The 16,486-nt window shown below is 35.9% G+C and overlaps 2 protein-coding genes across 5 annotated transcripts in view; one reads left to right on the plus strand and one right to left on the minus strand.

The window, feature by feature from the left end:
* Positions 1–8,516, plus strand: part of LOC127844910 (uncharacterized) — a 33,049-nt gene extending 24,533 nt beyond the window's left edge. For 2 of the 4 annotated variants that reach the window (XM_052375459.1, XM_052375457.1), the window contains exons 2-3: positions 6,863–7,093; positions 7,660–8,516. In XM_052375459.1, coding sequence (XP_052231419.1) covers positions 6,863–7,093; positions 7,660–7,910 — 482 coding nt within the window. In that variant the 3' untranslated portion in view covers positions 7,911–8,516. Of the gene's footprint in view, positions 1–296; positions 908–6,185; positions 6,617–6,862; positions 7,094–7,659 lie in introns of those variants that run through there. The other 2 variants (XM_052375458.1, XM_052375460.1) reach the window with 2 other exon arrangements.
* LOC127844909 (uncharacterized) overlaps positions 1–16,486 on the minus strand; it is a 71,494-nt gene that overhangs the window by 21,714 nt on the left and 33,294 nt on the right. The window contains exons 9-12 of the mRNA XM_052375455.1: positions 12,738–12,902; positions 12,020–12,229; positions 10,221–10,361; positions 9,695–9,883 (exon numbers count right to left, since the gene is read on the minus strand). Of these exons, the coding sequence (XP_052231415.1) occupies positions 9,695–9,883; positions 10,221–10,361; positions 12,020–12,229; positions 12,738–12,902 (705 nt within the window). The remainder of the gene's footprint in view (positions 1–9,694; positions 9,884–10,220; positions 10,362–12,019; positions 12,230–12,737; positions 12,903–16,486) is intronic.

Genomic DNA, 16,486 nt, shown 5'->3' on the forward strand with positions numbered 1-16,486 from the left:
GAAAAAGGGGTTTAATGCATGTGCGCAAAATGTCGTCTCAGATTAGCCTGTGCAGTCTGCATAGGCTAATCATGGACGACACATTCCGCGTTTATGGTATTTTTCGTTTTCAGAAAGTCTCTTCTATGCAAAAATCCAGTTAAGGCGGAAAGTGTCGTCCCTGATTGGCCTGTGCGGACTTCACATGCTAATCTGGGACGACACTTTACGCGCATGCATTGAACCCCTTTTTCACAGAGCACGGTTCATATTCAAGGTTCCCCTGAATATTTAGCATGATCCTTATTTTGAACCAGGCGATTACGAAGCAAACCAGTGTTCGGGGGCGTCTCACTGTGTCCCGTGTTCCGTACGTCACGCATCCTGCTCCGGACTTCCAGACGGCTTGGGCCTGGGCCGGCCGCGAATGGTCGCCGTATTACGTCACCTGTGACGAAGAGCGCGTGACGCTGCAGATGGAGTGTAAGGGCGACAAAATTACGTCCGTTTTTCATCCGGTCAAGAGAGAGTGTGTCGAGTTTGATAACAAAATTATAATTGGGTGATGAACATATTATTTTAGCGGTTTTTACGAATGAATCATACCTGTCTCGGCGAAATTTAAGAAAAGTCTTTAAGTTTATTTTTACCGTTTTTCTAATTTAAACAATCTTTTTAATTCGTAACTTTCGTGATCATGAGATGTGATATTGGTGCAGCCATCGTCATTTTTTCCTCCATTCATTGATCAGGGTGTTAATGTTATTGTTGGTTTTTATTTATTTTTTAATTAGTATCATTCAGCACTAACCATACTTACATTTACATGAAGATATTGAAACTTTTTTCGAAACATATATTGAAATAAAATGTATGTAAAGATGATTATATTTAAGTGCGAAAATTGAAAATGTATATTAAATCATACCTGCTTTGATAATAATTTGCAAAATATTTGCATAAACATTTTGGGGAGGGTTTAAAGGACATGTCGTCATTTACAGTGAATTCAATCTTATGAACGCAAGTTCATACATTTTACATTGCAATTGTTATAATGCTTGCTGCTTTGATACCACGAGCGTTTGAATCTCCATTTTTATACAACTTTGTATATATTTATCAATGACGTATTTTATTGGATAATACTCGAATAAATTATGTTTTTCGTACCATAATGTTGTTCTTTTTATAAGCTGCTGTTTCTCTATGGCTTTTAAATCAACGACTTATTCTGAGAATGTTTTATATAGAAATTGACCACTAATACAATTGGAAACGATGTCACAGTTCTTGGAATTGAAGTAGATGAAAGGCTTTTCAATGTGTTTTACTTGTAAAATTCTTATGTACCATTTTTGATACGCACATATCATTTAAAATGGATATAAAATTGATTAATGAAAAGTGACAAACCTACTTGACAAACACTCACAAACACAATACGTGATAGTCATCGCGAGCTGCATTACATAGAGAAAGATTCCGCCCGTTAAATTATAACATTGACCCCTTTCATATATTTATTATATATGTATTTGTATATGTGTGTTTGCTAGTTTTGACATGTACGTACACAAAATTTATGTTTGATTTGTTAAAAACTACGATGAGTAACCAAAAACATATTTATACCACGTCTGATATAGGATAGAGACAAACACAATATTATGTAAACACATCAATAAATTTATTATCACAAAAATAATTAATCAATAAATAACACTGCGTCATCGTTTACCAATAAGCAACAAAAACATTTAATAACACAGAAAGCAATACATAAACATATAGTGAGACGTTGAATGGAAATGTTTGATGACCAGGTCTCCACGCCTTACTTTTGAAGATGTATAGAGCTGAAACGAAAAAAATAATCAAAGCACTGCATGAAAGAAAAGAGGCCGCGGATATAACCGGCTGGCTTGTGTTACTCAAGCAACTGTCTATGATTCCGTCTAATGAGAAGTGGACATAAGAACCATATAATAAATCAATATTTCTTTTCGGTAGTATGTTATATGTTCAATATAAACAACAAAAAAACAGTATGTTCTTATATCGGTCTTGAAAAAGTTAAAAAGCTAAATAAAAGTGATTGAAATTCAAATTTGTTATATTCCGAAGATATTGCATTGTATCATCTTTACGTACCAATAAATATATACATGTATTGTCATCATTTCAAAGTACATAGATTCTTAAAGAATATGTTTTTTTACCATGTAGTCCACAAGCGGCAATATAAACAAACTTACTGTCGACGTAAATGTAACTTAAAGATATTCACGATGGATTGCATACATGTAAGCTTTTTTTTATTTGAGCATAACATATATTTGCTGCTTACCACAACCCCTCTCGTCAGACTGGTCTTTGCAATGCGCAATTTTGTCGCACGTGAGTCTCGTGTCAATACATCCGGAGTCGTCATGGCAACGAAACCGGCCAAAACACGATATCTCAGTAGTCGTTAGCAACGGCATTTGCTGCGTGACATATTTGTGTTTATCCCGAGTTTGAAACTTTTTTGATGAAACTGGAATTATAAGGAAGGTCTCAATGAACATCGATTAAAACACTTTTATGTCGGAATCCTTATCAGGCACTAGTAATTACCCCCTAAGTAAACAATAAATGACATTGTCTCGAAAAACTATCCTCCAACAAACACTTATCGATATTGCGTTTTTGATATATATATATGAATACAATAAATTGCTACTAAAATACATCATTGAAATTATAAAGCAACCGTACTTGTATTTGTTGAGTTCACAATCATGAACTGCCAGCAAATTGCGTTTGCGATAAATTTGTTACACTTGGATATTGATATGGCACAAAATGCAGAGGCCGTAGTAGAGCTGCTTGAAGATATGCACAGAGGTAATAATGATTCAATATCGTATAACTAGTATATCTTTGTGCAAATGTTACGTATTTTGAAAATATTAGAATTTGAACTTACTAGTAATCCATTTTTTTATTTGCAGGTAAGTGTCTGCCTCATATGCCTTTTGAATCTTGCTTTTTTACATGATTTAATAATTGTTAAATTAATAGCCGACATAATAAAATACAAAATTCATCATACTTGCCTAAGCATAATCTATAGGTGTACATCAATGATTACATACTTTATCTGGCCAGAGATGAAAAAGGAAGTGGTGGAAAAGAGACTAGCTTTTAAGACGACCCGGCTCTTGGTTTTGGATGGCGGAGGTAGACTCTTCCCCAGACACGGCTGATTTCATTATTTCTGTTACGCGCTGTTGCTGCTGCTTGCATGTTCTCTTTTTGGAAGGCATTTTGTGTATGATAATACAAGAGGCTGTGGGCGCAATGTTCAATCGTAGATCGTTCCTACCTGTCCGTACCAGTCCGTTGCATTTCCCACTGCTTCGTAGCGGACCGTTCTAGTTCGTACTTAGCCGTACTAGACCGTAGCGGATCCGTAATAAGATCGTACTGATTCGCGTAGCATCGTACTTAATCGTACCAGACCGTAGCGGATTCGTACTTTGATCGTACCGATTCGTGGCGCTCCGTACTAAATCGCGTCGATTAGTAGAGGTCCGTACCTTTCCTTGTTCGTTTTCCAACATTTTGATGGTAAATTCGTTGTGCTCCGTACGGAAATCGTAGCGGCCTACGAATTTTGACAATTTCGTAGTCATTCGTAGCCGATTGAATAGTAGCTCATTCTTCGGCATGATTCGTGACAGTGTGACCGAGGCATTACTAATCAAGACAGTGCAGATAATCAAGATAATTAAGATGGGTCGTGTTCTGAGAAAACTGGGCATAATGGCATGTATGTGCGTAAAGTGTCGTCCCAGATTAGCCTGTGCAGTCCGCACAGGCTAATCAGGGACGACACTTTCCGCCTTAACTTGATTTTCGGTAAGGAGGGACTTCCTTGAAACAAAAAATACCACAAAAGCGGAAAGTGTCGTCACTGATAAGCCTGTGCGTACTGCACAGGCAAATCTGGGACGACACTTTACGCACATGCATTAAGCCCAGTTTTCTCAGAACGCGGCTCATATGATCTCACCACATAGTGTTTGCCTCGCATAGTTGTTACAAACATTACACTTTCATTTATAAAATCTCTTTAATAACTTAAGATAAAATCGTCAATTAAACAGTAATTGTAAATAGATAAAGGATGTTTCAGTTTAATAAGAAATCTAGTTGTCCTGCAAAATGTCTCCAAAACAATACTTATCTCGTCGAAAAGATAAATCAATTCTGCGTGTTTTGATATGTTAGCTTTAAAATTCGGAAGAATAACTGCCACAAAGAATCAAGAGTCAACGGCTAAAAATGCACCTTAAGTAAGGAAACTTTACGCCAGTACTGAGCGCGACGTAATGTACATTCGCATTAAACATTGAATAAAAATAAAGTTCAGTTATTCAAGCCGTCATGCTAGTATAAACAGAGGGCATGGGTACAAGGGAGAGTGTGGAGGTCAACTCGTACCATTTAGCGATAGTATCATCCGCAACTATACTACCGCGTTCATTTGATAAATAACTCCCGGTGTGTTGACCATACGCTGATAATAAAGTTCAATGAAAAGGATTAAGCACGTAATATACAAGTATTTTATCAAAAACCAGTAGTAAACGTACTAAAATTAGTAAGCGGAAGCAAATGCATGTACGGATCTGGGCTTTTGATGTTGATATATGAATACTTGAGACTAGTTCCAACCGCTCATATTCCTGATATGACTAGATTAATGTAGCGTTTCCATCCATCCGTTCGTTCGTTTCTAGAAGCGGTATCACAAAATTGATGGCATACATGCCCTTAGTAGTACAAATTACTTAGCCGCCGCCGATCTTAATAACGGCGATTAACACATTTATGCCTTGTGGACTCTCCCATCCTTGGTTCAATTTATCTCCAAAATTAGGGATGTCTAGTATATTTTTTTCTATATTTAGAATATTTATTTTAAAAATTCCTTTAAGCAAACATCGCAGACCATGATGAGACGCCGCATCATGCGGCGTCTCATGTGGGTCTACGCTGTTTGCCAAGGCCTTTTTTCTAGACGCTAGGCATAAATGGGTTAATGTAACCACCAGAGTTTTTTAACAAAAGATTTTCGTGCGATACGGCGTCTGCATTAGTAATATATCTTTCAAATAAAGTTTCAATATAATAAGCATTTCATACGAATATATGTAAAGATTTAAATCTTAAATTCTACCAAACTACCGTGCAAAGGATAATCTTATAACCGCTTCAATGTTTTCAAATACATTTTAATCATGGGAAGTTGTATGCGAGAACCTTAGACTATTTTCCGAGTAACTTCATCAACCTATATCTCTGTTAAAATTAGTGATGTTAATAATTTTCGTTTTTTTTCTAAGAATAAAATCGATTGATACAAATGTCATTGTTCTGTAATCAACTGTGTGGAAAATGCGTTACTCCATACGTAAAGTCGATGATTTTTTTTTCTTCGGAACGATCGGCACCCCCAGACGCTTGGTATTCTTGGCATGAATACCGAGAAATTTAACATCATCGTGATTGCAGGGTGACATGGCTAATTTTGGCTATGCAACATTCATGTCTTGATTAACCCCATGCCAATGTAATCCTTTCGCGAGGGGTCATAATGCCGATATTAACGACGCAATTTGTATCACGGGTCCATTAGTGATGCATTCCTGGGAGTAGAGCACGTTTCAAAATTGTATATAATCGGTGCATCACGCATACCCGTAGTCATTAGGTAGCCGATTCCTAAACACATATTTCAGTAACTAGGTATACTGCCGATATTGAACCAAGGGCGTATCTTTAATCAGCGCACCCGAATCAAACATATGCAGCTTAGTTCTAAAAACTCTTCAAATCCTCATATAGTATATGTAATAAAACATTTTTAACAAAATGTTGATTTATAAGCAAAGGTCTTCTCTTCGTTCCGTTTATTCTGTAGGCGGTTATTATGAATTTTAAATCAAAACTAGATACGCCACTGTAGTTATCATTTGATTAGCATTCTTCGCACATTAAGTCAGGACAAGTTGATGCAATACACCCTCGCCCGTTCAAAGTTTGCACTCTGACGTCACATCCTTTCCAATCAAACTCATGCACACCTTGTTTTCCACGCAGGAGTGACAGAAAGTGGGACTTTGCGTGTTCTAGAGTATTATCAGGAGGGACGATATGGAGTATATAAAGGGGACAAGGAGAAGGATTTTTAAGTACGGACATATTGATCACCAACAACCACCACTAAACGACAAACTATTATAACACTTAAGAATCTTTGTTTAATCAGAATTTATTCATTTTATCATCGCCTTACTCTTTATTGAAATATAAAATATGATGGGACTCAACGTACTTGAAATTGCCGCGGCCGCTATGTTACTACTTTTGACAACAGTGCGAATAAACGGTCAAGATACCGACGACGCTTGCTCGCCGGGAAAGTCGGCCGGGAGCGCTATCAAGTGGAGGCGCAGTGCAGACGACTGCTCGACTGCGCTAATGTGCCTCCTGGGCCGGCGGATGACATACACGTGTCCCGACGGGATGGTCATTGGAGCGGGACTCACTGACTGCGTTCCCATCGGTTCCGAGCTCGATGACTGTAAGTACTTTATTGAGTTGAATGTGATTACCATGGCTCAGCTTGTAATAACGGTATACAAGTCAATATGACTTAACCGTAGTGGCTTTTTATGACCTCAGTGCATAACATGTTTTTTTTCAATCTTTAACTAGTACTAATTGACCACTGAAGAACCATTTTATGTAGAAGAAACTATTTATCAGTATGATAACAGACATGTGTAGTTGAAACCATACGTATTTGTTTCAATTATGATTTTTCCAGGTTCAACGGTTGACAATGGGAAGCGTACATCTCCGTGCAAGCCGGGAACAACTGAACCCGATGTGAGCAACTGTGCAAAATACTCCGAATGCGTCCAGCTGCCCTCCGGAAACGCAACCATGGAAACAAGGGAGTGTCCGTATCCGTTGCTGTTTGACAAGAAATCCGGGAAATGCGAACCGTTCAAAGATATCGTCTGCACTATCGGACAAACTGTGCCTAAAAGCCCATGTGAGTGAAATTCGTTGATTGTCGCAATTTACAATCTCTATGTTTATCTGATTCCAGTGATACCCGCCGTAATTGATAATTTCTGATTGTCCGTATGTCCTATACACATATGTACATGTATTCAAATTTCATAGAACACTTCACATCTTTATCATCTCATTAGTTTACATATAATTTTATCAATAACAAAGTCAGTAACATAAGAATATGACAGGGTTGAATTTATAACAAAACATTTAGGTAGCCTTTAGGTATGGGTGGTGCTCTGTGAAAAAGGGGTTTAATGCATGTGCGCAAAATGTCGTCTCAGATTAGCCTGTGCAGTCCGCATAGGCTAATCATGGACGACACATTCCGCGTTTATGGTATTTTTCGTTTTCAGAAAGTCTCTTCTAAGCAAAAATCCAGTTAAGGCGGAAAGTGTCGTCCCTGATTGGCCTGTGCGGACTTCACATGCTAATCTGGGACGACACTTTACGCGCATGCATTGAACCCCTTTTTTCACAGAGCACGGTTCATATTCAAGGTTCCCCTGAATATTTAGCATGATCCTTATTTTGAACCAGGCGATTACGAAGCAAACCAGTGTTCGGGGGCGTCTCACTGTGTCCCGTGTTCCGTACGTCACGCATCCTGCTCCGGACTTCCAGACGGCTTGAACGCCTGGGCCGGCCGCGAATGGTCGCCGTATTACGTCACCTGTGACGAAGAGCGCGTGACGCTGCAGATGGAGTGTAAGGGCGACAAAATTACGTCCGTTTTTCATCCGGTCAAGAGAGAGTGTGTCGAGTTTGATAACAAAATTATAATTGGGTGATGAACATATTATTTTAGCGGTTTTTACGAATGAATCATACCTGTCTCGGCGAAATTTAAGAAAAGTCTTTAAGTTTATTTTTACCGTTTTTCTAATTTAAACAATCTTTTTAATTCGTAACTTTCGTGATCATGAGATGTGATATTGGTGCAGCCATCGTCATTTTTTCCTCCATTCATTGATCAGGGTGTTAATGTTGTTGTTGGTTTTTATTTATTTTTAAATTAGTATCATTCAGCACTAACCATACTTACATTTACATGAAGATATTGAAACTTTTTTCGAAACATATATTGAAATAAAATGTATGTAAAGATGATTATATTTTAGTGCGAAAATTGAAAATGTATATTAAATTATACCTGCTTTGATAATAATGTGCAAAATATTTGCATAAACATTTTGGGGAGGGTTTAAAGGACATGTCGTCATTTACAGTGAATTCAATCTTATGAACGCAAGTTCATACATTTTACATTGCAATTGTTATAATGCTTGCTGCTTTGATACCACGAGCGTTTGAATCTCCATTTTTATACAACTTTGTATATATTTATCAATGACGTATTTTATTGGATAATACTCGAATAAATTATGTTTTTCGTACCATATTGTTGTTCTTTTCATAAGCTGCTGTTTCTCTATGGCTTTTAAATCAACGACTTATTCTGAGAATGTTTATATAGAAATTGACCACTAATACAATTGGAAACGATGTCACAGTTCTTGGAATTGAAGTAGATGAAAGGCTTTTCAATGTGTTTTATTTGTAAAATTCTTATGTACCATTTTTGATACGCACATATCATTTAAAATGGATATAAAATTGATTAATGAAAAGTGACAAACCTACTTGACAAACACTCACAAACACAATACGTGATAGTCATCGCGAGCTGCATTACATAGAGAAAGATTCCGCCCGTTAAATTATAACATTGACCCCTTTCATATATTTATTATATATGTATTTGTATATGTGTGTTTGCTAGTTTTGACATGTACGTACACAAAATTTATGTTTGATTTGTAAAAACTACGATGAGTAACCAAAAACATATTTATACCACGTCCTGATATAGGATAGAGACAAACACAATATTATGTAAACACATCAATAAATTTATTATCACAAAAATAATTAATCAATAAATAACACTGCGTCATCGTTTACCAATAAGCAATCAAAACATTTAATAACACAGAAAGCAATACATAAACATATAGTGAGACGTTGAATGGAAATGTTTGATGACCAGGTCTCCACGCCTTACTTTTGAAGATGTATAGAGCTGAAACGAAAAAAATAATCAAAGCACTGCATGAAAAAAAGAGGCCGCGGATATAACCGGCTGGCTTGTGTTACTCAAGCAACTGTCTATGATTCCGTCTAATGAGAAGTGGACATAAGAACCATATAATAAATCAATATTTCTTTTCGGTAGTATGTTATATGTTCAATATAAACAATAAAAAAACAGTATGTTCTTATATCGGTCTTGAAAAAGTTAAAAAGCTAAATAAAAGTGATTGAAATTCAAATTTGTTATATTCCGAAGATATTGCATTGTATCATCTTTACGTACCAATAAATATATACATGTATTGTCATCATTTCAACGTACATAGATTCTTAAAGAATATGTTTTTTTTACCATGTAGTCCACAAGCGGCAATATAAACAAACTTACTGTCGACGTAAATGTAACTTAAAGATATTCACGATGGATTGCATACATGTAAGCTTTTTTTTTATTTGAGCATAACATATATTTGCTGCTTACCACAACCCCTCTCGTCGGACTGGTCTTTGCAATGCGCAATTTTGTCGCACGTGAGTCTCGTGTCAATACATCCGGAGTCGTCATGGCAACGGAACCGGCCAAAACACGATATCTCAGTAGTCGTTAGCAACGGCATTTGCTGCGTGACATATTTGTGTTTATCCCGAGTTTGAAACTTTTTTGATGAAACTGGAATTATAAGGAAGGTCTCAATGAACATCGATTAAAACACTTTTATGTCGGAATCCTTATCAGGCACTAGTATTTACCCCCTAAGTAAACAATAAATGACATTGTCTCGAAAAACTATCCTCCAACAAACACTTATCGATATTGCGTTTTTGATATATATTACATATATATATATATATATATATATATATATATATATATATATATATATATATATATATATATATATATATATATTTTTCCTTCGAGTGCGCTATTTCAATATTTTAAATATTAATACAGATACATACGCTTTTAAATTAATTACACGATACGTAAACAGTGCCACACTTACTTATGTGTTCAAACCTGGGGCAGGTGAATACGGGGTTCTCGTCCGAATTGTCGCCGCAGTGGTTGACTCCGTCACACGTTAGGTCGTCATGGATACACCAGTGGTTGTCACAGAGGAATCCCGCCAGCACCGGGCATCCGTCTGCAGGGGCGAAATGCAGGTTATTATATCATTTATGACTAGTGGATTCTCCCATCCTTCTAAATTGGATAAATTCATTTCCAAAATTAGGGATGTCTAGTACATTTATTTTATTTCTATATTTAGAATATGTCTGACAGAAATTCCTTTAAGCAAACAGCGCAGACCCTGATGAGACGCCGCATGATGCGGCGTCTCATCTGGGTCTACGCTGTTTGACAAGGCCTTTTTCTAGACGCTAGGCAGAAATGGGTTAAAGTGGCCTTTTCACGTTTTGGTAAATTGACAGATTCGCAAATTTTCGTTGAAGTTATGATATTTGTGTGGAAACGGTATTAATGAACATTTACCATGCTTTACAATATCCATTATATGCATCTTTTGACGATTTAAAAACCTAAAAATTATAAAGCGTTGCAACGCGAAACGATTGAATAATTTGGAGAGTTCTGTTGTTGTCGTTATATTGTGTAATACAACGAGGATTGCTTACATAAAGTATAAAATACATCACTCATTGTATAAGCATGGATGGCCGAGTGGTCAAAGCTATAGACCTTTACTCCAGGGGTCAGAGGTTCGAGCCCAATTGAAAGTTACTTTTTTTCTTTCTTTAATTTAATACTTGTTTTTTTTACTTGAGCTTTTTAGATCCAATGTTTACATTTATCAATATAAAGCATTTAATGACAAACTTCCATACATGCCAAAATCTGTGAAAAGGCCCCTTTAAATATACAATAACTACACCTGAATGTTAAAGGGATATTATGCGCATTTTTCACTGTTGAATTGAGCTGAAAAGAATTAACAAGTCAAAAGAGTTAGTTAAAATTTGGTAACTGATCAAATATCTGCAACTCATCTTGCAACCAGTTGTTTATTAAAAATTTATTATATTCGATATTTTACATGACTGTCTCAGTCCTTTAAGCCGAGCGGAACTGTCTTTTTACCAGGATCGGAGTTATTGTTCCTGTGTCGTATGAATTGATATCGTTGCAGGACATTAAAATTATCCGTAAAACAAAATTGTGCCTTTGTTTCGTATGAACGAATCTGCACTAAAACTAATAAAGATTCACATCGTACATGTATGATCAGTTGTCAAACTGATATTCAAATGCATTATTTTTCTCTTTCCGGGATATTAATTTAGTATGTTGATGCTGCATTAACAAATATAAGTGTATATGAAGTGAAAACACCAAAAATAAACAACGCTTGCGATAGACAACTATAAACATAGCATATACTGTTAGATGCGCATAATATCACTCTAATACGCATTAGATAACATGACCGGATGTGTTCATAATGCACGTGAATCAATTGTTAACCAACAAAGCACTAAGTATTTTCATGTGAACAATCACGTTGAAGTTAATTCTAATCAAACAAAACAGCAGCGCTTAAACTGGGTAGCAACAGTTATTTTTGTTTAGAGTATGTTGTTGATATTGAACACAGATAAAGTTTATCATTATAGGCACTTTAAATTTCCGCGCTCGGCAAGTCTCGAGCCAATCTTCCATCTCTTTCCAACACTCACCTTATAATCTGTAGAAATTCAGTTTGATTCAATAATAAACTATGTGCGTATAAGTATGTCTATGCGCATGCTTTTTCAGAAAATATAACTATTATACTCTACTTACTGTTTGTGTAATTATTCACACCGGTAAATACTATCTTAAGAATATCAGCCATATTGAAGACGCCTTTCAACCGGATGTAGAGGCCTTCGCCGCTGCTGTACAGCATATCGCCCGCGGTGAAATTGTCCGTAGTGTATTTTTTTATCATTGTGCCAAGGGAGGTAACTCCTTCGTATATTTCAAGAGAGTTCACTCCACTTTCCTGCCAACCTGCCAGAACGATCAAAGAGGCAAATTTGATGCGCTTGATTTACAAAGCATTGAAAACAGTATGTGAGAATTACATATTCAAGAAGTTTGAGAAATGCAATGTGTGTATATGGGAAAAAGTACATTTAAGGGACTTGTTCGAGGAAATATTTTAAGGGAAACACACACTCAAAATCATTCAATCGTTTCGCGAAACAAATGTTGTTTTTTTTCAATTTTCCAAAGTTAATGTATTTTACTGATTAACACGACTTGGTTTGTTTAATAATTAAACCGTTGTTTTCACCATTCACCATTTTTTGAAGTTTGATTTTTTTCTTTATTTCATGGACTTACATTTCGTTAGGCAATACATTTCGTTAGGAGAGAATATAACACTTAGTCTTATTTTGTTTAGTACAATTTTTCACATGGAAATTCTAAATCGATGTGCGTAAGAAAATAAAATATGGTCATTTAACAACTTGGGCCACATTTTAAATGTATCGAAGACCATAAGTGTCCGCACCTTTGCCCAGTTTAACAGCCTCGATTCTGAGCATGACGGCGTCCGGAAAGCTGGTCATGACTCTCTTCAGGGTCCACACGCAGTCGTACCACTGCGGCAAGGCGCTCGGGTCTGTCCGGAATTCGATCACGCCGCCCGTCTCCAGCCGGTAGGTGTCGCTGCAGTCTAAGAAGCATTTTATATTTAAATCTTTAAATCTTTCTGTTTACATGTACAGTCGGTATTATTTGTCCCTATAATTGCAATAAAATGAGGTTGTTTTGCTGTGTTACCAAAGTTTCAGTCTTATGTAAAAGGCTGAGTTACATTTAGGAACAGGTTGAAAAATATATGACTTCAGATTTAAACAAAATATACAAACATTCTATAGTTTGTAAGAATTTGCTCCACATTACCGCAATAGGATGTGAGCTCCTTTTTTATTTGGATAAAATCAACGACATTCTGACATTTACTTATAAAGACTTGAATGAATGACAACCAAATTGACCATGTGATAATCGCTCTCCGACACATACTTTTAAAGACCGCTAAAAAATAACGCAATTTAAGTATAAATAATATTAAAATAGTATACACACACTTAAATTGACGAAGAAACAACCAAACGAGTTAGTGTTGCATCGTCAAAAAGTATGTTGGATGGACTATGCCTCAAGCTGTTTTAATTATGCATATACTTTATCAAGTTAAGTTTGCCAAGTGAATTTGTATGTCATTTTGCATACTCCTCGAATGAAATCTGGAAAGCACCGATAATTTGATTGCATAACGATAAATATAGCAAAAAATAATGGATAACTAAAAAAACGAAAACACTTTCTGCATTTACCAGCGTACAATTCACAAAGTTAACAAAAAAAAACCATTGATGAAATCGAAATTTCGACGATTGCGTTTGCATCAATATTTATTGAGCAAAACAATGATAAAAGAATATGTACCTGCATTTCATCCTCTTTCAATGAACTATTGATGGCGCCGAATATTTTATAGTAATGTGGTGGTACCGGAATGTAGACGGTATGTGTCGCGTTCTGAGAAAACTGGGTTTAATGCATGTGCGTAAAGTGTCGCCCCAGATTAGCCTGTGCAGTCCGCACAGGCTTATCAGGGACGACACTTTCCGCTTTTATAATATTTTTGGTTTCAAGGAAGTCCCTCCTTATCAAAAATCAAGTTAAGGCGAAAAGTGTCGTCCCTGATTAGCCTGTGCGGACTGCACAGGCTAATCTGGGACGACACTTTGCGCACATGCGTTATGCCCAGTTTTCTCAGAACGCGACTCATATGTACCGTCAATGAGCGGAGAGGTAAACACGGCAAGTGGCAAACATACATTTTACACGCCCTGTTATAACCCGTATTATATTATAATGCAATTTCTTATTTCCAGAATTGTCACGTTATGGTTTGTATCCGAATCGGATTGTTGAGTGCGATCAATGCATATCATAATAACGGTTATCAAACCTGACGGGCGGTTATTTCACTATGAAATATTCATTATCAAGCATTGAATAAATAGTTGTAATAGCAAAACCTAGCTCCGAATTCAAAACGAAGGACATGTAGAAATGATATCATTTTCAGCACAAACAGGTTGTTCAGACATTTATATTGACATTTCGATATATACTTAAACATAAACAAACATAAATATGTACATGTAACATATTTACAAATCTAAACGCTTAAAACTATAATACAGAACTATTGTTTAACAAAACTACGCAAATAACAAAAGTGGTGATTTAAACTTTCATCACAAAAGCACATAGATATTTCTCTTTTTGAATATATGTTCAGTGTGTTTTGTATTATTATGATAAGTTATTTATCAACTTTAGTTGAAAACATCAACAAATCCAAATACGAAAAACATAGATAAAAAATACTACAGTAAACAGCAGGAAGTGCTTAAAATTTATTATACATACATGTACTTTGTATAACATTTTACAGATGTCCTTATTCAATCAACAGAAAGAGCATTGATAGATATCAGATATTTGTTATCATATTAAAACATTTCCATAGAGTCGGAACATAGACAACATAGAGAACTTTATTTCGAAGAAGGCACATACAGGAATCGCCTAATTCACGAATTGCAGTTGCCTGCATATTTTGGTTATACATGAATTAATGTGCCAGAAAATGCCGTGTACAATTCTTAATCTGTATACAACGAGCTCATATACGTAGCACGAACCCAGACCTCGTCTCCCATGGCAACCAATGTAGATGCCTGCATAGTCACACATACATAATTTCCGTTTTGATCTATGTGAGAAGACCTCTGTATTGTCTTGTCTTGGTGAACGATTTCAAGCTGAGTACGTCTACTATATTGAGGTCAGTATTGGACCGAGAATATATACATTCCGGAGACGAAGGCTGTGAACTTTCCAGTTGCAGGATCATAACCTTGACCTTCGTTGACCTCCACTGTCGGGAAGACTACATCCTGGTTACTTGATAAATCTGTGTTGGACGAAAGGCGTGCAAGGAAGTAGATTGGTGGGAGTTTTATCTGATCTGAAAAAAAAAAGAACTTATGATCTTTACAAAAACTGTTAACGTTATGTGAATATGAAAAGTATATAATAGCTCTTAAATGGTATATATAAATTTATCCTGTAAACTAATGAATTGATTTAAAATAATTGATTTTGATTATACAATAATGAAGAATGCAACAGTTATTTCTAATTAACTGACAAATGACAAATATATATTTACGAAATGTTTTTTTCAATATTAAACGTTTGGATATTTTTTTAGCCATGCCACAACACTGTATTTCTTAATGACGGAATCCCAATAAATCAAAATAACTCATGCTAACGTGGCTGTTTGGTCTCCAACTGATTATCAAGTAAGTTTTTTTTTCAATTTGCATACAAACGGTTTTTGCCCTAGATATAGACACGCAATAAATCAGCTCATATTTCCTGCGTCTATATAATATGTTTCTGCCGTTATTATGAAATGTGGATAACATTCTATGCTGGGGAATTATACTTTATTTTTGCAAATTGCTGAAAATTATTATTCGATACATTTCGTTGATAAGAGTCGAACAGAAGTATTGGCATCCGGAAATAAACGGGCTTTTGAATGTAAACCCCACCTATCCGCTGACCAAAACAATGCCAAACCATGTTTAATCCTTTCAAAACAATATATCAGCCCTGCTAATTTTAATTAACCTATCATTGGTGGATCAAATGGACCGGCGTTATTTGTTAAGAGGTGAACGCGTATTTTTCCAAAGTTAAGCATGAACAGGAAAGGTATATTTAAGCCCGCAATAATCACACATTTCAATGAGGGATCGTATTATCAATTCACGGATATGATGTAACACTGCTTACAATGAAGCCTTGTTCCCTTTTATTAAGACGTGATATTTTAAAACTTTTAACGGTTTGTGTCTCTTTAAAGTTGAATTCATCGAGATATTTTTAACCTATATCATAATTGTATCACCGTGAAATGTTTGTCGACTACAATTCCATCCAGGCCCGACTAGCCGAAATGATTGAGTTACAGGACCGTTACTTTTATATTTATTTAAGTCGTGTTTGTAGAAAAAGATTATATTTTCAATACACTCGTTCACATATTGTTTCTATAAACTCTCGTGAATTAAAATTAGACCATACGCCAAACGTAACAACAAAAATCCTCAATTTATCCATGCATTTCATTACTATGACGATTCCGCTCATAAGAGTATAAAA

Source organism: Dreissena polymorpha, chromosome 9 (genome assembly GCF_020536995.1).
Source record: "Dreissena polymorpha isolate Duluth1 chromosome 9, UMN_Dpol_1.0, whole genome shotgun sequence".
Lineage (NCBI taxonomy): Eukaryota > Metazoa > Mollusca > Bivalvia > Myida > Dreissenidae > Dreissena > Dreissena polymorpha.